Source organism: Ptychodera flava, unplaced genomic scaffold (genome assembly GCF_041260155.1).
Source record: "Ptychodera flava strain L36383 unplaced genomic scaffold, AS_Pfla_20210202 Scaffold_33__1_contigs__length_2856901_pilon, whole genome shotgun sequence".
NCBI lineage: Eukaryota > Metazoa > Hemichordata > Enteropneusta > Ptychoderidae > Ptychodera > Ptychodera flava.
Window position 1 is genome coordinate 876444 of NW_027248355.1, and position 26214 is coordinate 902657.

Sequence of the window (26214 nt, forward strand, 5' to 3'; positions counted from 1 at the left end):
CAGATTGGGTTATGAAGTTAAAGGGACATAAGCTGTAACTAGTGGCAAGTTTTTCAGTATTCTGCTTCTGTATATCAACTACCGTGTCTGACCCTAATCCGTTTGTCATGCTGAAATTTCGAGTATTCTTTTTGTCAACACAGCTTGTATGTGTGTAGTGATCATTGTTTATTGTTTACAAATGAATTCTAGTCCGGACTTGAATACAATTTTCAACAATAACAATGGAGATTATACTCATATAGGTTGTGTTGATATGCTAAATACTTTGCATTAAATTACAGTTTAGGGATTCAATGCAGAAAGTGTAGGGAAACCACAAAACAAAAGTTCTGAAAAAATAACCAAAAGATACAGCTTATGGAGCTTTAAGTATGGTTGACAAGTGCCATGGAGATAATGTCACAGCTGGCACTTGCTTTGAATTTTCATGCCAAGGTCAGCAAAATTAACAAACCAAAACAGCACTAGTGGCTGTCAACATACTTTGTTCTCGCATGTGTTCTGTGAGATTACTGTATCCCCAAGTTCATAACTTCTTCACATAGTTTGTGTACAGAATCAGCTAGTGCCAGACCTATGTCGATGGTTCAACTTGATAAAGCAATACCACAATCCAAATCTGTATCAATGTTCTATCCTACTCCACTTCAGTTAGATACAAAGATCCAAGTGTTTGTGGACTTTCTGAGCTCAGCAGCCTCCAACTCTATAAACCGAGATTAGTCTACTAGAGTGCCTTTTGACATGAATGGATCTTTAGGTCTGTTTTCCAGTAACATTCCTAAGACATTCCGGAATGTCAAATCAGATTAGATGACACAAGTCAACAAGTCCATTTAGGTAATCCATAGAACCTGGAGAAAAATGGTCTATGGGTAATCTAAACCTCCAAACCCAACCTTAGGCTTATGTAGGGGATTTGGATATCATTCTTGTGAAATTTGCCAAATAGCCACATATACAACACCCCCTTGCGCAAGACAAGTAAATCCCATGTGAGGGACGCTAATTAGACTCCCCCACATCACAGTCCTCTGCAGTAGGCTAGTGCTATAGTTAAGGGACACAAAATGAGTGATTACCCCTCCCCTCACACAGTGACCTCACTGCACTAAGAATTGGAGGGTACATTTTCCATGAGGTTGACAGGACGTCCCTCTTTCATTGTAAATCAGGCCTAATTCCCAACATTTGTTCCATGTTGCCTGAGGTAGCATCGCCGTAGGAATGACATATATACAGACTGCTGCATAGCGCACTTAACACTCACCAAGTCTGTCATATTGTCACTAAAGTTCACATGACAATGTCATGGTAAGAGTGAGGAAGAAGGGAAATAAGGCAAAGTAGACAATTTCTCATGACGGCCCGCCACTTATGAGCCAAACTCTTCGAGAAATCTGCACCTTCCTGTATCTTACGATCTGTCCGTGGCATTCAGTTTCCCTAAAGTCTGCCATGTCTGTAGAGATTCTTTGAGCAGTGTTTGGTCATATTGGTTTGGGAGAAAACTGCATCTTTAACCCTTTGAGTGCCAAAATCGATTTTTGTTGCCTTTATCCAATATAACGCCAACAATTTCTTTCAGATGTAGACAATTTTTTCAGATTTTTCCTAAAATTTAGGTCAAAAAGTGTAGCCCATGAAAATTCATGCCCATGAAGTACAAAATCGTGGGAAAAATTACAGAAAAATTCATAAATTCGGTACAATGTTGCCCTGATATTTTGGGGGACAAATTTTAGTGCTCAAAGGGTGAAAAAAGTTCAAGACATAACGATGATATCAGCAGTCTGTTGGAAGCATGCCTGTGAAATAGGCAATGTCTGCATTAGTGAACCGATACATGCAATGCCCACAAAATGAATACTGCACAGATAGATCGGTTTTGGGCTTTGCAAAAACTCCCAGAGCCATAGACTGTAAGATCCGTCACTCAAGAGCGCCCTCGTGTGACAGATCTTTCAGTATACCAGAGTCACACAGCTGGCCAAAAATGACGAGGTAGATACTACACTACTGGTATATTTAAGAATCTGAACAAGATATTCAACAAAGTATTGTAAGTTAAATATAGAGAGAATAAGTTGGACACATCAAGGTTATCAATGTGAATAAGATTCTTATAGAGAGAATAAGGTCAAGAGAAACACACCACTGAACTTATTTTATGTTCAGCAAAATTTTGATAAAGTTGGAAATTTGACATTTTGGTGAAAACCAAAGTAAATGACTAACACGCTGAGACATCATTACTATTCCAAAAAAGCATGCAATTTTATTGTCAAATATCAACTAACATGGAACTGCACCACCGCCAGCACATTATGCATGTACTAAAGTAATTATAATGTGGCCCGTACATGTTATAAAATATATACAGAATTTTAAGTGTTAAGTTCTAACGCAAAAATTGTTTTCAGTGTGTTCGGAGTCGGATTTCCCACCCAGATGTGGTTGATATCCACTCTGAATATGAATCTGATTTTCTGCTCATCAATTTGCATGACAAATGGTGACTATTCAGTCACAATATGAATCTGAACTGTTCACAATGAAAAAATATCAAGTGGTCACACACCTTTCAAACAACTCAAAATGAATTCTGCATTGGACAGTCAATCTTACTTTCTATCCATCATTGGTTTTTCAGAAACTTTAACGATCAGTGTTCAAAGATTTGATTTGAAATTGTATTTGTTTGCAAATCAGATGCTGTCTCTTCTGCAACAATATTAGTTATAACCTTGTTAACATAGCTGGGTTGAATTTCTGTGTCTCCATTTCATTCATATCAAGTGACCTCAGCTCTCTGATAGTTTAGGGTCTTATCAGTCTCACATACAAATGTATTATAATGTACACAGGTTTACTAAGTCTTACGAGTGAAGGATATTTTTGTTATCCTGTGACAGGTTGCCAACACAGCAGTAGCTGTCTCTACAAGACCCTTACACATCAAACAAATTTTTCCAATTGCATTTGATACAAATATTATGAGGTTTTCTAAATCCCCCATCTTACACAATACTGGTAAATAATGGTTCTATAAATGAATTTCACTTTGTATCTTAGAACTGAGATTTTATTTGTAAACCTTACCACTAATGGTTTTGTTCTAATGAGTTTACACTGAAAAAAGTACGACTGAAATTATGCTTTCTGTAATTGCTGAATCGGTCATATTCCTTCAAAAGCTGTGAGATGTGTTGATAATGTGATTAATTTTACACTTTTTTTAATTGAATTCAAATTTTTATGATGTTTACAGCAACTTGGGTGGTAGGCCATTAGGTGAAAATATTTATCTCTCTGTCTGTGCATTATGAAGATTATAAATTGAACTGCTAAGATTATGACCTACTGGTAGAAATGGTCGGTTTGAACTTTGACCCTTTGATCATCACGGCAACAAGTGTATATCCCATGATGCAATGTCTCTGTAATGACATCACACTCAACTGATGGAAACTTGCTCTGATTAAAATGAATGTGTTGAAAGAAAATAATATTGCTCTTTACAGAGTTACTGTTAACCCTTTGAGTGCTGTAATTTTTTCCCTCCAAAATTTTAGAGTTACATTTTACCAATTTTTATTATTTTTTCTGTATTTTTTTATAATTTTGGATTGAATGGACATCACTTTTCATTGGCTACAGTTTTTGATCAAAATTTTTGGGAAAACTTTGAAAAAATTCACTGGGTAATATTTTATACAGGCGACAAAAATTGACTTTGCCGCTCAAAGGGTTAAACTGCTGTGTGCACTGAATGTAAATTTGGCTGGTCTGTCTCGTAACAATAAAATTCTCAAAGATGCTAGAATTACAGACAAAGTGCAGTAACTTAAATGTTATGAGGAGCAACAAGCATAGATAATGTAAAGTATAATTGCAGCCAGTGGCAATTCAAAACAAAATCACCGGTTTGGTTCGAGAGATCCGTAAAGATGAAAAAGTCCGTAGACAATGTCACACTGACATAAACTACGATATGATGACCAACAATGCAACTTATCAGTTGAAAAAATATTTTCTATGTTACATCAAAAGACGCCTTAAGCTGAGAGTTGAAACTAGATTTTTTTTCACTTGTATCCTTTTTGCATAAAAAAGTGATATTTGAGAATTAAGTGTCATGGTATAACTGTACAGCATTTTCAAGCATGATCTCATACAGTAAGTGATAGTAGTTTAGTATAGAAGACTTCTAAGCTGTCAGATTAGAAACCTACGCATCTAAATATCTACAAAGTTTCTTCGCTAGGGTGGAAATTGCAACCTTTGCTTGCCGAATTTGACAAACATTCTGTTAAGCTGGCATAACTATATTGTGCTGTGTGGAAAATAGCTAGCAAAATATGTATGTTGTGGTTACAAAGCATTGAATATCTTTAAATTTTATGACAGTAACCGTTTCTTAAGGTGTATATTTGAGAAATGTGGCATGATTTTAGTTCATCACATTTTGTTACTTTGCTTGTGATAGAGAGGTATCCAGCTGTTTGTTCACTTTCAGAGAACTCTTGTCTGACCCTACACTATCTATCTAACCCTTCTAACCTGAGCCGTCTATCAATGTCAGAGGGCAAAAACTACCACTAAAACAATTTCTAGCACATACCAAAGCAACGAAAGATATATCTGAGTGTTCTCCCAGCCGCAAAAAACACAACACTAAAATGAGCAAGTTTACTTTAACTGAAATGTAGCAAAGCATGGATTCAAATTCTAAAATGTCTTTCCCATGCTGTTTGCATAATTAATAGCACTGGTCATTTATTTTGACAAAGCAGTTACAAAGAAAAGCACTGTTTCCGAAAGGATCTTGAAGGTAATGCGAGAAGAGGGCAAGATATTTCCCCTTAAAAGTAAAAACATTTTAATAGTTACTTATTCTAAAGCAATGAATAGCAGCCTAGATATGGTTTGGTTGTGTCTTCAAAGCATATGATGACTGCTACATACATGATAACAGAAAATAATGTAAACAATACTTGTTCATGAGCTATCATCAAAATCACTTATAGTTGTAACGGACACATGTACAATGGTCACATATGAAAAAAAAATTCCACATCTGATGAAATTTCTGTAGTTTTCTTACGCAGTCTCAGTTGATCAGAGGTTTTTACTGATGACATGCCTCTTACTGGCACTATCAAAGACAAAAGGACAACTGTTTGAACATAGTGTTTGTAAGAGCACCTGCACCTGAATCTGATTGGTTGTTTCCATAACATTTACGGAATTCAAATTTATGCAATTTTTTTTTTTTTTTGCACACGGCACTGTAACTGAAATCCATGATTTGAATGTTTGTGCATGAGAAGGGTAAATTGCTCTCCCTTGAATTGTATGGTGATTACGATATTTGATCATAGTGCCCGATCTTTATTCATCAGAACATTGGTAGAGTTTCTGCTAACATTAAGGATAGATTCTGTGCTTGTAATGATATGTTCAATTTAGACAGAAAGAAAATTTTCCAACACTACAAAAACTGTACAAATCTCAAATTTGATTATACCTCTGTCAAAAGATTCAGTCCTTTTTTTCCTAACATATAAAAGCAAAATTACAACAGATGTGTACAAGAGTTCCTTTTTCCAAAGTTGGAAGAACTTGAAGTCATTGATGAAATTTGTTCAAGCTAATTATTAAAATATTCCTATTTAATTGTTATCTTAACATATGCAAATATTGATCACAATGCTATGATGTCATCGTTTGATGGTATGCAAATGAATACACAGTTCTCCTCATTTGCATATCATGGCGTGGTTTGTACACATGCTAGTATAGATTTACAATTGATTTTCGAGATTAAGCGTAATCATTAGTTAATATGTAGTAAGTGTATTAATTTCAAAGGAAAGATACATAATATTTTGACACAAATATGAAAATCGCTGTCCATATTTCTACACTTTTTGATCTTTTGGAAGCTAGATTTTTGAACTTGCAAGAAAAAAATACCTAATTCATGTGAAGACATTTCAAAATTCGAGTAAAAACAAAGGAAGAGGCTCAAACGGGCTCCACATAGTTTGAGGGCAGCATACCAGTCTCTCCTGTTCTCTCATTGGTGCCTTGCATCCACCCATCGTCAATTTTTTCGCAGTTGATCAGAATATCGGTTTCCAAGAATGTGACTTCGTCATCGTCGGCGGCGGTGTAGTCGTACATGGCGCGGAAACACAAACCCTGTCAACATTGCAGAGTAAAGTTTGCATCAAATATTCTGTAACATATTCCCTCAAATACAAAAAAGAAACTTTTCTAAACAGGTGTTCAGAACTTTTCAAACTGTGTGAACTTTCATTAGTGGTGGCATAGCGAGTAGACTGAAAGATCCGCCCCTATTTACGCTACAGAGCGCCCTCAAGCGACTGCTCTTTCAGTCTACACAGTAAGAGGAACTGATGCATATTCAAATTCTAGACTGAAATTTTTTAGTTGCATACATCTGCTCAGTCATCTCCAACTACAACTACAGATGTTGAAGGGGTTGATGGTTTGTGCTCTAACAGGATTAATGTTTGAACCAACCATATTGCACCATAGTTCATTGACAGCATATTGGTGTAAACAGATCACCAAGACGGGCTTCGTTGGATGATAACACCCCTTGTTGTCATGCTCCTAGACATTATGATATTTGGAATAAGCCTAAAGCTCATTTTCCATGTTCAAAAAGCCTGTTGTATCGGTTCTCGAATCTACTCTATTTCTGTGAGTTCACCATGGTAACGTGCACTGTACCTTCAGTTATGCTTAGAACCAGAGGTGACTTTTCTTTCGGTGTAATCGAAATTCATGGATGAGAAAAGTTTTCAAACTTTTGAAGTTTTCCAAAGTAAGTCTGTAGCCAGACACTTTGCTTGTTATCCGACTAACATTGAACACACTGTTTTTCTCTGCCATTCTACAGTGCATTTCACATCAGTGCCACAACTCAGTGTATGAGACGGACACAATCCACGTACAAAACAGGATTAGCTTGGGTATCACGGACACATTTCAAAGTAACCGCAACAAATTGATAAATTACAGTAAACCAGCATGGAGCCGCTCTGTCTGGACTGAGAAATGATCAGTTAATTACATTTGATTTCAATGTAACTGTTTTTCTGTAAAAACAGCTACATTGTAGATCAAGTGACATCAATTCATTAGGTATCAGTCCAGACAGAGCTGCCCCATGCTGGTTTACTGTAATTAATCAATGAGTCGGTGACTTTGAAATGTGTCGTGATACCTAAGCTAGTCATTTGTTTTCGTACATGCAATGTGTCCGTTTCATACGCCAAGTTGTGGTACCAATGTGAAATGCACTGTATGTAATATACTCGCATTTTCCTGTGATGTCAAAAGATCATTGTACTGAAGTGCAAATGCTTACCCTGGAAGGCCTGGGTGGCTCTGGTTCATACTGCGGCTGGGGAGCTGGTTGGTAGGCCGGCGGTGACCGGGGGGCATGCACCTGCGGCATGGGATAGGTTGGTTGGTGGGCCCCTGGTGGGCGGTACGGCTGAGGTGTCTCAAAGGACTGTGGTCTATATTGCTGCTGTGGTGGAGGATTGTACGATGGCTGTGACTGTGGGTGTGGCTGAATTACCGCTGGCTCCTACAACACATAATAAAACACAGTCACTGCCAATGTCAAAATGGTGTTACATCCTCAAATGTACCATTAATACACAAATATAATTTCTGTAGAATACAGATGACAAGACAAATTCACATAATTTACTCCTCAAGCAGAAAGGAAATCAGTTGTGGTTTTTAGAACAAAGACTGAATTATCTATTCAGTTTATAAACATGGTTAAAGTAACGTTGGCATTCTTGAGGAACTTAGAGAGGGCTAGTAGCAGTAACTTTTGTACGTCAACTGCAAGTTCATGTTCTACTCCAGGGAGCAAGTTGAAATGTTAAATATTTAGCTTGTCAGCATAGCATCTATACAATGTAAAATGCACTGTTACTGTTGATATTTATATTCTAGCCTGGACCAGAATTCACTTGTCAACAATAACAATGCAGTTTACACACATACAGGCTGAGTTGACAAGCTGAATACTGTGTATTTCAGAGTGCATTGGGGAGTAGAACAAGAAACTGTCATTGACATTAAAAACAAAATAGTGGGGAAATCATCGAAAGTTGCAGCTATTGGCAATTTAAGGCTAAGATTGGAATTCTCTGTGAGACAACAAACAATTGGTGATATACATTGGAGAGCCGTACTGTTTTTTGTTTATGTTTGTAAAAGGAAACTACCGGAAAAAGATTGCAAGAAAGACAAAATATGACAAGTATTCAATAAAGGCCAATTTGGACCAGCTAAATAATCAATCTAATCTCTGATAAAAAGAATACTTTTAGGAGGAAATAAACAGTTATGACAACTAACAAACAAACACCATTGTTTAGAATCACTGCAACAACACTATACCTATCTATTCCATTACTATGACATCATTCCAACAACAAGACAACACTACAGTTTTACATCACTGTCACATGACATAGTATTGACCATTGCATTCCAAGGGTCACTGGATCAAACCAATCAACACACAGGGAGGATAAGGATGTGAAGAGAGGGGACAGAATAAACTTCAAGATACTAAAAGTGTTCAGTATGAAGTTCAAACAAACAGCACAAAACACAACATATTAACTGATTGTTACAAATGGAATACGTGTTAGAGTGCAGACCCTGTTTTACTGGCTATTCATTTTATGTCATATTCCCAAATTAAATGCCAAGTTGCTCATAGTGTTGAAATCAAACTACATATAATTCACTTTTTTTGTGTGTTTTGTTTTAGTCACACTGCCTTCACATGCTTTGATTGGGTTGATTTCCAAATATAATCTCAATCAATCCACTGAGAAGACCATAACTGATAATTTAACCCTCAACACACTGCACAATGGTTTATCATATCTTTGCCCTACACAGACAGGTAGCAATATGCTAGATCTATCATCACATCATCTCTGACAAACTAAATTATGTACTGATTATCAGAAGCGGTACATTGGAGTAGGGTGCTCTCTATGGAGGGGCGCCCTCTATCGACTTTAGCAAGCACAGCTGATATGCCAACACAATTGTCACAGTTTCATAGTCTGGAAGTCAGTAGGGATGCTACTGCAGCCCTTGTAAGAGGACAGAGACAGCAAAGATTTGCACACATTGGCTGCCTGCAATAATTATTCAGATTCCGACAAGAATCCTTGGCACAGTGTCATCAAATCAAGTCTGTGCATCAGCCAGTACCCTTGACCGTACTTACCTGTGTTTCATACTTACCATGTGATACAACAATGTTAATAGTCTGCACACTGTTCACCGAGTCTAGTCTAACTTTGCCTGACAACCTTGACGATGGCACCGGTTTACCATCAAAAACCATGACCCGTGTTCGCACCTACTGACATTTGACACTGAGAGTGGCCTTAGAAAGTTTTGCACAGACAGAACAGCTACACACACAGTCCCTTTAAAATTAACACCATTAATTAAACCGACGCTGGCGCGGTCTTATTTCCGTTATCACCGACGGCAAAGCCATGCTGGAGAAGAGGCTCATCGGCAAAAAAAATGACAGTGGATGTGGCACAACTTTGAAACCTTAAAATGCGATTCCCAATTTTATATAATGTTCCAGCAACAATGATAGCGGTTATCAAGCTGTTGATACACCGAGATATTAGCTGAATGAAGTGACATCAAAAAGTAATTATTTTAAGTAAATGACAGAGGAATGAATTTTCCATGATAAATTATGTGGATTCCATTTCTCTCCAAAAATATTTGATCATCTTTTTTCTTTCTCTTTGGGTCAATGAACTCTAACAAACATCAGCCCATGATACTGAAACCAGCAATAAACTTTCTGGCAATTCTGACTGAGAAGCTAAACAGAAACGGAAATGTGGAACTGACAGAAAATCTCAACCTGAAGTACCCGTCAAATGCATTTGTTGTGTTGACCAGGCTTGACCCTGCAATCAATGCCATGAGTGACTTTTGACCTTATAGCACCAAAGGTACATTATAAATAATCTTTTTACTCTGCAGCCATCCAAGTCACTGGATGACCTTCGACCTTCCAGCAACCGAGGCACTAGACCTTTCAACCCTCAACCAACCAAGGTACTGGGATCAACATGTACTAATGTCTCCAGTTTGCAATTTGATATAAGAACGTTGCAACATTTTACAATCTAGATTTATGGATTTGGTACTGGTATTTGTCACGCCACAAACATGCTTTTAGTAAAATAATGCGGCATAGCATTAGAAGACAATTATGGCAGGTACGATACCCAATGCATTCTGGGAAGTCCAACTCTTGCGAATCCAGAGATTACAAACTGCACAATTAATATGAAAGATCTCTTTTAGTGTGATTCATCACACATAAGTAAAGAGTTTATCACAACTTTTGTCTGAGATGGTCTAAAGTGGAAGTCACATTCCCAGAATGCACTGGGCAATTTTGCTGACCAATGACAAACAACCTTGCATGGCTAGCAAAGTGTCGTGATGTCTTACTTTGTATGATGGAGGTCTGCCGGATGAAGAGAGTTGAAACTGAAGTGCAGATACGGTTGTCATGGTGACAGATAGAGAGTGATAAAGGCGATAGAAGAATGGGTAAAAGGACAATGGTAGTGAGAGAGACAGACAGACGGACAGACAGACAGACAGATGGAAAGACAGACAGAAAGAAGATGGGAAAGAAAAAAATGGGAAAGAAAAAATGGTAGAAAGATGAATGAAGGATTCCATCATAATAAATGACAACCTAGATTGAAGAAACAATTTGACAATCTTTAATATGGAATTGGAAATATTGTTTGACTCATCCTACACAATATCAGACTTATGCAACCTAAACTTTTTTTAGGTTGTTCACTGTAAGAATGAATTAATTATCACGGAAAACATCACTCCATCAAACTTGCTATTCCCTTCAAAATCACCCCTATATATTTGCACTCATTAGGCAAGTCCACTCCAAGTGCAACCTGGTACTTTATTGGGTTAAACCACTTGATATTTGCGAGAGGGGTGTTTTATCTTACCTTGGTTGATGATCTGTAAGAGTCTCCGTCTCCAAGTGGGTTGTAGTTGTCAATAGAACCAATCTTCTGAGGGGGTCTACTCACTAGGATGATTAAAGATGATTTGAAGTTAGATATAACTGCTGCCTGGCTGGGACAGCACACAAGTCACACTACACAATATGATACAATATAATACCATACCATGCCATAAACTGTTTTTTTCTAATGTAATAGGTGAGACAGGTAAGAGGTGTGAAAACCTTGTTACCATTTCTGCTGTCCTCTGATAGGATTGCTTGAACATACCAAGGGGAAGCATAGGAACATGTCTGGGGAACCCTGGTGACATTTAGCAGGGTACAGGCGCTAACAACAACACTACCATACCATACCATACTTTATGATATGATATGATAAGATATGATACCATATCATATGATACAAAACAATATGATACACAAGTTGTATAATATTCATCAGTGTCCATTATTGTTCAAAACACGTAAATTCATGTACATGTATCTATCAAGTAATGTCATTGAATATGATTGGACAGTGTATGCTGCTAATGGTCTAATACAGTGTATCCTAGATGGTCCTAATGTGTTCTCAATGATAATAATACTACAAGTGGACCCTCTAGGCCAGTCTCCGTTGAAGTGGATTGGGGCAAGCGTCCAGTTATACCGGTATTCAGTCTTGGCATATACAAGGACATTTCACTCCCAAATCTAAGTCAATGAACTTTGGAAAAGCTATTCAAAATGACAAATTGTATCAAAGCAAAACAGGCAGTAATCTCATCTTCTCTCTCTCTCTAAAAAAAGCAAATAGCGTAAGCTTATTTGGCACAGCACTTGCTTTACAGCAAAACATTTAACACCACAACAATTTCTCTACAGCTACAATCTCTTGATATTGCGTTTTTATTTTGTAAACAGTCATATGTGACCTTGTTTACTCAGTGGCCACGACTACTGACCTGATTCTAAATCTTTGATGGGGTCATACTCTTCTACAGGGTCAGGTGGAGGTCGTACTATTGGAGAAAACAAACAGCAACAAACAACATTAGCGGCCTGCAAAGCGCCAGTCAAATCCAAGTGAGTGGATTTTCTGCGAGTATCAAGACCCTTGGATGAGACAGTGTAACTTGTCATTGCTAACGAGCTGTACAGCATGTGATGAAGATATCAAAGCAGTGGTTCACGACGACATCATCAACACTGATGGCTCCCATTGACAGAATTAAACCACATGACAGAAACAAACGACTGATGAGGTTCACGGCTAATATGAACTCCCTCTTTTGCACTGATTACACTTAGAACACAGCTCAGAGAAATGCAGGTGCTGTGAGAGCACACAAAAACCATGCTGGCTTCTCTGTAAACTGGACATACAAACACGCGACATGGTACATGCAAACGCGATCCACTGTAAAATGAACAATTTGAAATCTGGTGCAAAGTAAGTGACCTTCTGAACCATGACTTTGGAATAGGCACTTTGTTTCCAAAAGAATGTTGGGTCAGTGTACTAGAAAATAGGGTTGAAAGCGTTCTGTAGTGAGACAGAAAATATTTACAATATACATAAACAAAAAAAAAAGCTTCAATATTCATGCCTTGATGCAAACCAAAATTAAAGTTACGACATTGAAAGCGGTCTTACTACTATACAATACAAAAGAAAGGCATAGAACTGAAACCAAGAAAACAGGTCCAATAACCATTACAACAACATTCTAAACGATTTATGGAGAGTTGTAAAATGTCAACAAAAAATATCTGCATGCAAGTGTGATCACCAACACCATCTGTTAAGAGTTAATCAGCAAATTATACAAACGATTCATCAATTTAGACCTTAGTAAATGACAAACAACCAAAGAACTGTTTGCACCCATTGGTAGAGAACGACTGTTAGTGCTATCACAGGGCTGTCTAACCCCTTTCACCTCCAGACAATGCTATATTCCCATTGTGTTCAATAGAATGGTTGCATCCATATATAGGCACGTGGGGGTGAAAGGGTATAACAATCCTTGGTGATGCAGTTAACACAACTTGAAAATCCCGACTTCAATCCAACAAAGATACTCTGAAAGTACCACATCAACATGCTGTGTTTTAGTTCTGAAGAAATTCAAGAATGCTGTCCCACATGGGAAGGTGGGAATACCAGAAACTTTGCCGATCAGATTGTAACCTTGGAATCAAATGTAAAGTTAAAACACGGAATGTGCCATTTTATGGGCAAACAATAATCACTGCTCAGTAATAATTAGGTTTGACTGATTAATAACAAGTCTTTAAAAGACTGCCATCTGTATAACCATATAAGGTATGGCCTGGTCACATGGCTGACACATGATAGTCAAGTGACAGTCACATGCCATCTGGTTATTTTACATTTGACTCGGTTAGACTGCATGCGTGTTAGCGACAATAGCATGCTTGTAGAGATTGAAAAAGTCCTTACCAAGTACCGGTGCGGTTTGCGAGTGACGTACATCAAACGATGTACGCGATATGCATCAGCAAAAAAAAAATCAAAGCAAGAGTGAGAGAGAGAATGGGACAGGGGAAAAAGAGAGAAAGAAGCTGTTTGTTTAGTACGATAAATTTACATTTGGAAATATTATAGGATACAATTTGCCATGTTGAATGTACACTGCATTGTGGTACAGAGGTGCTGTTGTTTACTTAACTCTTTGAACCCGGCTCAGAAAAAAATGTCCGTATGATGTCATAGGTCACCAGGGGGTCCGGGTTCAAAGGGTTAATATATATTGTAAAGTGATTTCATGATCAATTCTATGAAGGTGTATGACACAGAAATAATTATTCTTTCAAATTGATATTCCCACCAGATCGTAAAATGACAGGTGGATAATGGTGTGTTTCGCACAGCATGGCCACAATGCACTATATTATTTACAGCATAAAGAGCAGTGTCATAGAGTCGTATAGTAAATGCAAATTTGATCATTTTCCTGACCCCTACTTGACCTCACATCCAGGTATCTATTAAGGTAGAACCCACCTCGGGGACAGACATTTGGACTCTCAAACTTTTACAATTCTCTTCTGATATACCACATGTGGGGGTTCATTTTAAAGCTCTTGGTGAAAGAAAACTTTTCACTGGCTTAGTTTTTCGAAATTCGAAAATTTTATTTTTCGCCATAGAGTTAAAACAGGGATGGCGGCCATTTTGAATTTCTAATATCGGTAAATCTTGGGTTATTTGTTTCTCTAGTACCAAAATTTGCACGGTGACCCCCTATTTTTATTCTTGATTTTGAAAGAGAATGATTGAAAGATTCCTGAGGAAAGTTAGAGCAAAGTTTAAGTCTTTCACTTTCGAGGTGCATATTACCTTAAGGTAAACATCTGTCTGTATGATTGAACACTGTGTAACAGAAAGCCATGTGTGCCATGGGCCGGCTGCCCAACACAGCACAGTAACCTCTTTGATTTTAACAATATTTTGCATCCACTCACGCCGAAAATCATAAATTTTGAAGACCATGCACTATCAACTATACTAAGATTTAAGGTCAGAGGGGGTCATGAAATTTGACTCGTGGGCAAGTCTTGCACAATAGACAAGATAGACAAGACAGAGAAGAATGTGTATGCTTCAAACAGGCTGTAGATATAGAAAGAAATGCCTTAACAGATTCTACATCATTTGCAAAGTCTTACGATGTTAGTTGCAATATATCAGGAAAAAGTGACTTCATATTAGTGAAATGCACATTCATGATAATTACAGTAAATAATAATATATAAATAATTAAAGGGGCAATAACAGCAACATTTGAAATGTTTTCTTTGTCTTTGTTCTACAAACAACATTTTCTTCTTTTTCTTCTCCCTACCATAAGCTGCAATGTAAACAATTAGACATCTACACACAACAAACTGTGTATTATACGCAACATTATTGTTGACAAGTGAAAACGCTGATTGCGATTTCAGGTTTGCTTCTAAATATAGCTGCACACCCGTAACATCCGACACCTACTGCTTGAAATTCGGACAAATTTTATTTTTTGCTGTGCGCGGCTATTGGTACAGCCTGTAGGCTGAGCCATGAATTAGTTTGACTTTTAGTAGCCATTGTAACACTGACAGGTTTTGTTTTCGGCATTCTTGTGGAAAATGTGGACAATTATTTATTTTTGCATATTAATGAAGGAAAACTGACGTCATCACCCGTATTCTAGTCTGGATTGAAAATTCATTTGTCATCAATAACATTGGATATTGCATACATACAGACAATGTGTTGACAATACAAATTGCAGTTGTTTGAACATACCTCTGGTAGTAAACAAGAACTTAAAATTAAAGCTCCATAAGCTGTATCTTTTGGTTATTTTTCAGAACTTTTGTTTTGTGGTTTCCCTACACTTTCTGCATTGAATCCCTAGACTATAATTTAATGCCAAGTATTTAGCATATCAACACAACCTATATGAGTATAATCTTAATTGTTATTGTTGAAAATTGTATTCAAGTCCGGACGAGAATTCATTTGTAAACAATAAACAATGATCACTACACACTTACAAACTTTCTTGACAAAAAGAATACTCGAAATTTCAGCACGACAAACGGATTAGGGTCAGACACCGTAGTTGATATACAGAAGCACAATACTGAAAACTTGCCACAAGTTACAGCTTATGTCCCTTTAACGCAGGAAACAAAGCTAGTCAAAAAAAATCATCAAAAGTAAGTTTCTGGCCCTTTAATGAAGGACTTTGAAAATAGAAGGCTTGAGGGCGCTTTTCCAACTCAAGACAGTGGGTGTTTTGTGAAGCCCTCCAGCCTTCCAGTCTAAGAAGAAGAGTTTGAAACAATCTGAACATTGAAGTGACATTTCTCTGATAAATCCTTGGAAAAATGATTTACAAAGCCCGGCAACATTTATTGCTCTAGTGAAAAAATCATTGAGTTGTCATCAAAGTTCAGTTAGAAAAACATAATACAAGCATCAGGCAAAATAATTTCAAAAGTCGGTTATTTTTGCCCTTATACAGAGCATTTCATGTTTGGAATGTCAATGAAAAGATAATTGGAATGCTAGAGATTTGATTATACGTTTCCTGTCTCTAACTTCTTATGTATAAATATATTAGAAAGAATTATTCATTTAATCCGAGTGTAATCCTATACTTTCAGTATTGCCATATATGGTAAATAATAACTACCATATATGGTAAATGATGACAACATGTATAATTCAATTTTTACCAAATATGGTATATAGTTTATCATTCAGTATTACCATATATGGTAAAGAATAACTACCATATATGGCAAATGACAACATGTATCATTTATTTTTTACCAAATATGGCAGTCACTAGCCCCAAAATGAAGATAAAACACTTCTATGGAATGCATAAATTACCTATCTGTCTGGGTTGTCGGACTCCATCTTCTTCTCCCATTGGTCTTCTTGCTTCCATGGTATCTCTCATGTTTTGATGTCCGTGATATTGTGCCTGGCTCTGGATTTGTGTGTTCTTTTTAATCCTCAGAGTTTCTGGGTCATCGGCCACTGACATCATTTTACCCTTGGATTCCTCAAACTCCTGGTGGTATTTCACCTGAAATAACGCAACACAATCACACAAAGTACAGTTGAAATAATACTGTATCAATGATGAAATCACACCGAGGTAAACACATAATGTTATCGATCAAATATTCCATTTTCTACATAAAATTGCCCCATGGTGACCATATTGGATTGTCTCGCAAAACAAAAGTAGATGTGCATATATATATGACATAGTTTATGTCCATGTACTAACTGTGTAACAAATTGGTCCAGGCATGTCTTATACATAGCTGTAGATGTGAAAAATTAACATTGCAAATAGAGGGCAGCCACTTTGTATCACATTGCAAAACAAATCAATGTGCATAAGGGTTATGTCCTCGTATCAACATTGATACAAATCTGTCCAGAAATGTCTTACAGATCTAGATATGGAAAATGTGAAGCAAAATGGTTATCAGTACAGAAAATAATTTTAAAAATTTGACAGTTTGAATATCTGTCCTTGATGCACATCCTACCTTAATAGCGCTGATCGCGATTTCGGGTTTGTTACTAAATATAGCTGCACGCGCGCGACTTTCGGACACATATGCTTAAATTCAGACAAATTTTGTCGTTGTGTGCGCGGCTGTTGTTGCAGCTTGTAGTCTCAGTCATCAATTCATACGAATAAGTGTGACGTTAAATAGCCTTTCTAACACTCGCAGGTTTTATTTTCGTCGTTTATGCGGAAAATGTGGACAAATGTTTATTTATGCATATTAATGAGAGAGAACAGTGACGTCATTTGCGATCAGCGCTATTAAAACTAGGCCGAATTATTGAAAATGTATGAAAAAATGTGAAGCCAATAAGGTGTTGATTCTGGTAAAAATACTTGCTAACTCAGTTAAAGTCACAAAGTTGATTATCAAGCAGAGTGTCTAGTTTCTTGACAATAATGATAAATGTAGTTTTTGACTTACATTGCTGATAATTGCAGACTGTTTCTTTAGTCGAAGATTCTCTGGAGTATCAGCTACAGCTGTGAACTTTGTAGTGGGATAATGCCTGTCAATACAAAATAAAGATTCAATTATAATAACTGTCATTTTCCAAAGTGTCCCTCCTGAGGAAAAATTCTTTAATCTGGGGTGCCAAAACCAACCTCAGGTAAAAAAGTGTGAATGTTTAAATTGTTCGATTAAGTAAGCAGCCAAAATATGGGGAAGTATTCAGGTGGAGAGTCACTGCCCTTGTTCACTACTCAGCTTATACATATATAATCTCTCATCTCCACTGCTACATCATACATCATTCACGGCCTAGGTAGGTAAGCCAGCTTATGTGGCCAATGTATGGCAAAACAAGGCCACGGCTACACCAGCTGACCTGACCTGAGCTGGGAAACACTAAGTTGAAACTGTACAGGTAGGAGAGGCTAATAAGCCTGAGCAAATACAGAGCTGAGGAAGTGTGTAGTATTCTGTAAGCCAATCATATCATATTTAGTATGCACTGGTATAGCTACAGTCGAAAAATAAGAGAGATCTTTCATATTTCACCACCAGGTCAAGATGGTTAAAATTAATGAAACACAGCATATTCCATATGATGTATTTTAACATAATACTGTACATTTGAAGGCTGTTGAAAACATAATACTGTACATTTGAAGGCTGTTGAAAACATAATACTGTAAACTTGATTTTTTTTGGGACAAAAGATGCTATAACAGAGAGTGGGTGAGAATACGTCATGTTTTGGCACAATACCGCTTTTTACTGACTTGGCTGATGGGGAAGTGATATAGTTATTACTGTCTGGCAAGAAAAGGGTTAATAGTATTGCATTACCACTTTGAGAAAAAGTTGGTGTCTGTTCTATTGTCAATCAGAATCTCAAGATATCTATTTCTTCATTACCGACATTATGCTGCTGTCAGTCTCTTGATCGACAAATTGCATACTGTCAACAGTGAGGGCGCTCTTCTCATAGTTCAGCATTGCACACGCATATGGTATGTAAATGTATACAGAAGTGTGGCTATGGTGGTAATTTATTTTTATCACATGGTGAAACCATGCATTATCCTGTTGTGCTGACTAATGGGAAAATCACATAACAGACCAACAAATTAATATTTGAAATGTGGGTGGCCTGACATGTTACACAACACGTATCTACGGCGATGGCACCATGGTAATCACATGACCAATAATGGCAAAAGAAGATGACATTACCCAATAAAGCATCATTATTGGTGCGTCCCTATCCTTATCAATACTTTGGGTAAATCTATAACTGACAAATAGGGGTACAAGGGTCATGGGGTTATGGTATCAATCTGGCATCAATACGTCTTTCTACTGCAAATGCACACCCATGTTGTACATCAACTTGATCCCACAAGTACACCTAGTATTTCACTTTCATTTCAAAATCAAAACTAACCCTAGTTTTTGCATTTGAAACAAGTGCTGGACACTTTCCAGACTATGTTTACACTGTATCAACTTTCATTCCAAAGCTACAGTATGGCCATGCTGCTTCACAGATTCAGACTTGTCAATACAGAACTAGTGGAGTGTTAGGGGAGAAGGAGGGAGGGAGATGGGAGATGAAGTTTACACATCCTACGGTTTACATGAAAAAAGTCATCGTTGATGACACAGTCCCCACTTGTTAATGGGTGCTTTGATTACATGTCCTCGGAGAGGATAGAGTCCTCTTCATTAATTAGGTCTGTGATAAAAATACTTTGATACAGATGACGCTCAATGGCCAGAATGAGTTCCATGGTGATGAAAACATAAAACCAATCTAGGCCACCATCCTAAAGTTCAGAAAATGAGTCAACAAGGAATTAATCAACAGGATGTGCAAAACATTTGTGCACACAATTCTAACACTTGACAGATTATCACTGGTACCATATTTCATAAAGTTTGATGCAGTATTTACAACACTATGAGATCAACATCTGTATCAATTTTCATCACATTTGACGTTGTATTAATTTATGGCTATATCACCCTAATTAGGAAAGTTCATTACTTATGCAATTACAAATTAATTAAAATGACACTGATAAATGTCTTTTTCAATGTTAAAGCAATGTGAGCTTAACATCAGTTATCATCTGTATAAAGTTTCTTGAATTGATGCAGTACATATTTCTTGACATATCAGCCTACTTACAAAACTTCAATAATTGACATGTTACTGCTACATGACGTGAAACAAATTGACGAGCATATGTATGAATTACTCGTAGGTCAATGTCCTTGTACCAACTTTGAATGATACTGGTGGAAATATGTCTGATTATGGCTCTGTACATTTGAAAATTGTAACAAAATCACCGCCATGCAGCAATATTTGATCTTACTGTTTCAAAACTCAACACGTATATGTATGACGTAAGTCAATGTACATGTACCAACTTTGAATAAGATCAGTTGAGACTTGCCAGAGTTATGGCTCTCGACATGAAACAACCATAACAAAATTGCTACCATGTGGCCATATTGGACCATCTCGTGAAACCAATCGACATACATAAATAAGTCAATGTCCTTGTACCAACTTTGAATAAATTTGCTTGATACATGTCTGAGTTATGGTTCCAGACATGAAAAAATCGGAAAAAAATGGCCACAAAACAAATCAATGTGCATATGTATGACATAGGTCACTGTCCTTGTACAATGATTAAAATTGGTGAATAAAATAAGTTGAGACATGCCCAACTTTTGGCTAAGGACACGAAAAAATTGTAACAAAATGGCTGCCATGCAGCCATATTGGATCATATCATGAAACAAATTGACATACATATGTATGACATAGGTTAATGACCTTGTACCAACTTTGAATAAAATCGGTTGAGATATGCCTGAGAGTATTATGGCTCTGTACATGAAAAAGTCGTAACAAAATGGCCGCAAGGCAGCCATATTGGATCGTATCACATAGCAAATTGACATGCATATGTATGACATTAGTCAATCTCCTTGTACCAACTTTGAATAAAATCGGTCGAAACATATCTGAGTTATGGCTCTGTACATGAAAACATCGTAATAAAATGGCTGCCTAGTGGCCATGTTGGATCGTATCACGTAACAAATTGACGTATATATGTATAACAATTGAGGTGCATATCTATGACATTGGTCAATGTCCTTGTACCAATGTTGAATAAAATCGGCTGAAACATGTCTGAGTTATGGCTCTGTACATGAAAAAATCGTAATAAAATGGCCGCCTGGCGGCCATATTTGATCGTATCACAACACAAATTGACGTGCATATCTATGACATTGGTCAATGTCCTTGTACCAAGTTTGAATAAAATCGGTTGAAACATGTCTGAGTTATGGCTCTGTACATGAAAAAATCGTAATAAAATGGCCGCCTGGCAGCCATATTGGATCGTATCACAAAACAAATTGACGTGCATATCTATGACATTAGTCAATGTCCTTGTACCAACTTTGAATAAAATCGGTTGAAACATGTCTGAGATATGGCTCTATACATGAAAAAATCGTAATAAAATGGCCGCCTGGCAGCCATATTGGATCGTATCACAAAACAAATTGAGGTACATATCTATGACATTAGTCAATGTCCTTGTACCAACTTTGAATAAAATCGGTTGAAACATGTCTGAGTTATGGCTCTATACATGAAAAAATCGTAATAAAATGGCTGCCTGGCGGCCATATTGGATCGTATCACAAAACAAATTGACGTCCATATCTATGACATTGGTGAATGTCCTTGTACCAACTTTGAATAAAATCGGTTGAAACATGTCTGAGTTATGGCTCTGTACATGAAAAAATTGTAATAAAATGGCCGCCTGGCGGCCATATTGGATCGTATCACAAAACAAATAGACGTGCATCTGTATGACATATGTAGTAATCCTTGTACCAAGTTTGAATGAAATCGCTTCTTGCATCTCTGAGATATCTGCGTGAACGGACGGACGCACGCACGCACACACGCACGCACGCACGCACGCACGCACGGACGCACGCACGGACATGACCAAACCTATAAGTCCCCCCGGACGGTGTCCGTGGGGACTAATGAAACACCCTCAGTGCAATACACTAGAGCAGTGATGGACCAGAATTAAATCACAGACACATATAATACTAATATCACAAGTTTTTGGGAATGGAAAACTCATTCTCATAACACACTTCACTTTATTTTGCTCTCTCGTAATGGTACACTTCAACATTTCAACTTTTGGACAGATGACTTTAACCCTTTCACAACCATGGTTTGTCCCAAATCCATTGTTTTCTATGGTAAAGTTGGACCTGTATACAGGGAACTGGGGGTGAATGGGTTAATGATAACACAGTTTATGGCCCTGTTATCTGTTATCTGTGCATATCACAATGATTATTAACGTATGTACACAGGGATGTAGAAAATATCTGGCAGTGAGCAAAAACAAATGGCTGTCAGCTATGATTTGCTGGTTGTGAAAATTATTATTTTAGTAAAAACTCAGGACATTTTGCACAAAACTTGATGTGCTCAAACACTTTTATTTTTACCACCTGTAACCAAACTTTTGTACGTCCCTGTGTACAATACCTGACCTTAGCTGGTAGCCATCTTATCACATCAACTTATCAACCTAATGTAATATTCCTTTGTTATTGTGATGTGATGGAAATTGTAAATTTGACAAAAGCTGTTACAGATCTATGCATGGACATAAAACAAGGTTCTCATGTCTGGTGAAATAGACTGGAGGAAGCAAGACCTTTCAAAATTTTGCATCAACTTTTAGATTACATTATTTTGTGTGTATTTCTGGCTTTGAATTTGAAGCACGCTATCCTGTATCTGTTTGCCTACGTGACGATGAACACGTCTGTAAACACAGACAGGACACGACAGAATTGCTGACACCCAGATCAATTTCAGGTTGGTTTACGGAAACTAAGTGAAAGATTGGACGGAGGCATGTAGTGATCATTTTTCTACAGCACAATTTCCAACATGACAAACTACATGTACAAACTGTATCATACATGCATTTCGTACAGATCTATAACAGATTCTAAGTTCTATACTTCATTCTGTTTACCAGTATGAGTGCTGTAATTTTTCCCACCATAATTTTAGGCAGTGCAATATTTTTACAATTTTTATTAATTTTTCTGTAATATTTTGATAATTTTGGACCAAACAGACATCACATTTTGTTGGCTACTTTTTGATCAAAATTTTGGCAAAAATCTGAAAAATATTGGACTCGTGTATAAAGGCAGCAAAATTGACTTTGACGCTCAAAGGGTTGACCATATCTCATACTGTATTACTACAGTGTTGATTCTTTTTAATCCTCTTGATAACAGAAGGAAGAATGTACATTTGTAATATGATGTAATAATTGCAGTGATGGGCTGTCTACGCCGTACATGTAGGTGGTGTATAAGTCATGTTAAGGTGATGTAGAAAATAGCCTGCTGCTGGCAAAAATTGTTAGCTAAAATTTGCCCGCTGTGAAAATTATTAATTTTAGTCAAAAGCAAGGACATTTTACACAAATTTAATGTGCTCCCACACTACTTTTCACCTACTATACGTTTTATTTATTGCCACCTGTAAACATAATTTTCTACATTTCTGTTGATGTCTGTTACAGTACCAGTACATCAACAGTTACCTCAATGAATATGACACAATCATACGTGAGGAACACTGGTATTTTGTCAACAAACTTTTCAAGTGGTTTTGGTAATTTTCATAATGCACTGCTGCTGTTACTGCCCAATTATTTTGCAATTACGTGCCATTTATAACAGAGTTTTTATGACATGAAACTTCCTACTAAAAATCAAAAAACATTTTTCAAAGTTCTAATTCAACTTTTGATCTCGAATACCAGTAGATACACATACATGTAGGTAGCATCAGTTACCTGTAACCCTTTCAGAACTGTAATTTTTCCCTCTAAATTTGCAACATTTTACCGATAAAAATTTTGATAATTTTGATAATTTTGGACCAAATGTGCATCACTTTCCATGGGGTGCTGTTATTAATCAAAATTTTTGGGAAAATCTGAAAAAAATTGTCTGGATCTGACAAAAAATTGGTTTGGTTATTAATATTTTACAGAAGATACAAAAACTGACTTTGGCATTTAAAGGGTTAATTATAATATTCAATACCATTTCTTGCTTGTTTTTTCTCGCACAAAAGGATTTACTGGTGGCTTTTTTTCATTGACATTGAAGTAGCATTATCAAACAGGAATCCCTTAACACTTTTCTGTCACGATTCCACATCACTTCACAGCAGTCCATGAAAACCTGGCAGGTACATGTATGGTATGAGGTGACTCAGCAACGCTTGCAATGCTGACCTATATTCCATTATGAGTGAAGATTTACAGCAAACAGTTCTATTAACTCTGAAATTTATCATCTATGTTTGTCCGGTCAGTATGTAATATTTGCTATTTGCTTTTACAGAGTAGATGCAATTGCCCATGACTTCCCTTTGTCACCAAGCTCTATGCAGTCAGCTGGAACACACATGTACCACTATCAGCATAACTATTCTACATAGGTACCTGCCAATCACCAGAATACCAGCACCTACCAAACGTAAGCACTTCTGCAATAGTTTGTGGAAAAGAGAAGTTCTTTTATAATCTTCAAGTTATAAAAGACGGCAATGTATTAAATTAATTTGTGTCTTTAAATTTATATCTTTTATGGGCAAATAGCAACCCCTCTGTGTGGGTATTTAGGACAGATTTATATACAAATAGATGAAGTTGTTGACCTGTTAACCCTTTCAGTTCTGTAATTTCCCACCAAATTGCAGTGCAATATTTTACCCATTTTTATAAATTTTCCGCTATCATTTCAATTCTTTGGACCAAATGGACGTAACTTTTATTTGTCTACAGTTTTTGACCAAAATTTTGGGAAAAATCTGCAAAAAATTGGCTAGATCTGAAATAAATTGATGGTGTTATATTCTGTTGAAGCAACAAAAATTGACTTTGGCACTAACAGGGTTAAAATAGCAAAGTGTTTACAAGTAGTAACATTATCAACAATGCAGTATTTACACAGAAGCTATGGCTAAATTAAGTGATGTGTTCCTCTGAATGTTTTTTATGTAATACTAAATTCTGAACACTTCTGTAAAGTTAGTATAAAGTTTAAGCTATCTTGTCATACACTATGTGATGTGAAATACTATGAATGTTACTGAGGACTATTTTATTTTCACTCAATTCATTTTAATTAAAGCTGAAAACAGATTTTCAATGTTTCAATTGCTATCTTATTTCACTTGTCTAGTCTGACTACATGCAAAGTATAGAAAATTAAAATTTTCACTTGGATTTTATTTGATTTTAGTGGAAAAAAGGTCCAGCGAAAACAGTGAAAATAAATTCCAAGTGAAAATAAAGTATTCAACAGTATTTAGATCTGTGTTACCGACACCTGGCTCATTGACAAATAGACAGATAGATATCTTGTGATTGAGCTCTTCTACCCTTATTACCATTTCTTGAGGCCGAACTTTATCATAGCAACAAAACGTTGCGGCAAATTTTACAAAGTGGGGCATGTTATCTGAACGCCTCACAACATTAATCACATACTTTGATCACGTTTTAATTCACTGGAAAAAGGTCAACAGAACAAATCAAAGTATTGACTGCTGTAATTATGAAATATCCCTAATTTGATGATGTCAATATCTCCTTGCAGTGATGGACACACAGGGTACGCATTACAGTACGGGTCAACCAATCTGCACACACCATTCAGCTCAGGTCACCAGCCAGGCTATTATGGCCCCTAGGTCACACATATCACACTGCACATACAAACACCTCACAAGGACCTAATGTCCAACACCATGCCAAGACTCAACACAATAACTGTATGTATTCTGGCCTTGTCTTTTGTACGATATTTCACATGACATGATAGGTACACAATTTCATTGAAAGTGCATGTTCAATGGTTTATGTAGGGTAGATCAAGACGATGACAATGTGACATTTTATTGCCAAGACCAGTATGAAACCTTGCAGCTAACAAACTATTCCAATGAAAATACAAGATTCTATAGCAGTGTTTTGTTAGGTTTTGGAACGTACATGTACTAAGTGGTGTGAGAAATCTGTAGCCATTTCTAATATGATTGCATGTAACGAGGGCAACCCTGGTACTAACATGGCTGGGTGACCCTGATACACTGTAAACTTTACCTGGGTACCGCCCTCATAACAAAACGTTGTATAGTATATAGCAACTGAGTGCTGGACTTAAAAATACTTTCAAACTGTTTGATACATTTATATAGTATTATATTTACAACTCACATTTTGCTGGTAATGATTTCATTGAAATCTACTTAAATTTTCCATGACTATATGGTTCTAAATGTCACTCAAGATGTCCACATTTGGTTTCTGTGTAATTTATCTGATGTCCATATTGGTAGTCAAAATTTCAACTTGTAAGTTCAATGTCTAAACTAG

The 26214-nt window shown here is 36.8% G+C and overlaps 1 protein-coding gene across 6 annotated transcripts in view; it reads right to left on the reverse strand.

Moving 5' to 3' along the window:
• Positions 1-2255: 2255 nt before the first annotated feature.
• Positions 2256-26214, reverse strand: part of LOC139127525 (LIM and SH3 domain protein 1-like) — a 53637-nt gene continuing 29678 nt past the window's right edge. Inside the window, exons 3-9 of one of the 6 annotated variants that reach the window (XM_070693427.1) lie at positions 17645-17729; positions 16524-16722; positions 12076-12132; positions 11112-11194; positions 10579-10617; positions 7409-7633; positions 2256-6210 (exon numbers count right to left, since the gene is read on the reverse strand). In XM_070693427.1, coding sequence (XP_070549528.1) covers positions 6034-6210; positions 7409-7633; positions 10579-10617; positions 11112-11194; positions 12076-12132; positions 16524-16722; positions 17645-17729 — 865 coding nt within the window. In that variant the 3' untranslated portion in view covers positions 2256-6033. The remainder of the gene's footprint in view (positions 6211-7408; positions 7634-10578; positions 10618-11111; positions 11195-12075; positions 12133-16523; positions 16723-17644; positions 17730-26214) is intronic. The other 5 variants (XM_070693428.1, XM_070693429.1, XM_070693430.1 and 2 more) reach the window with 5 other exon arrangements.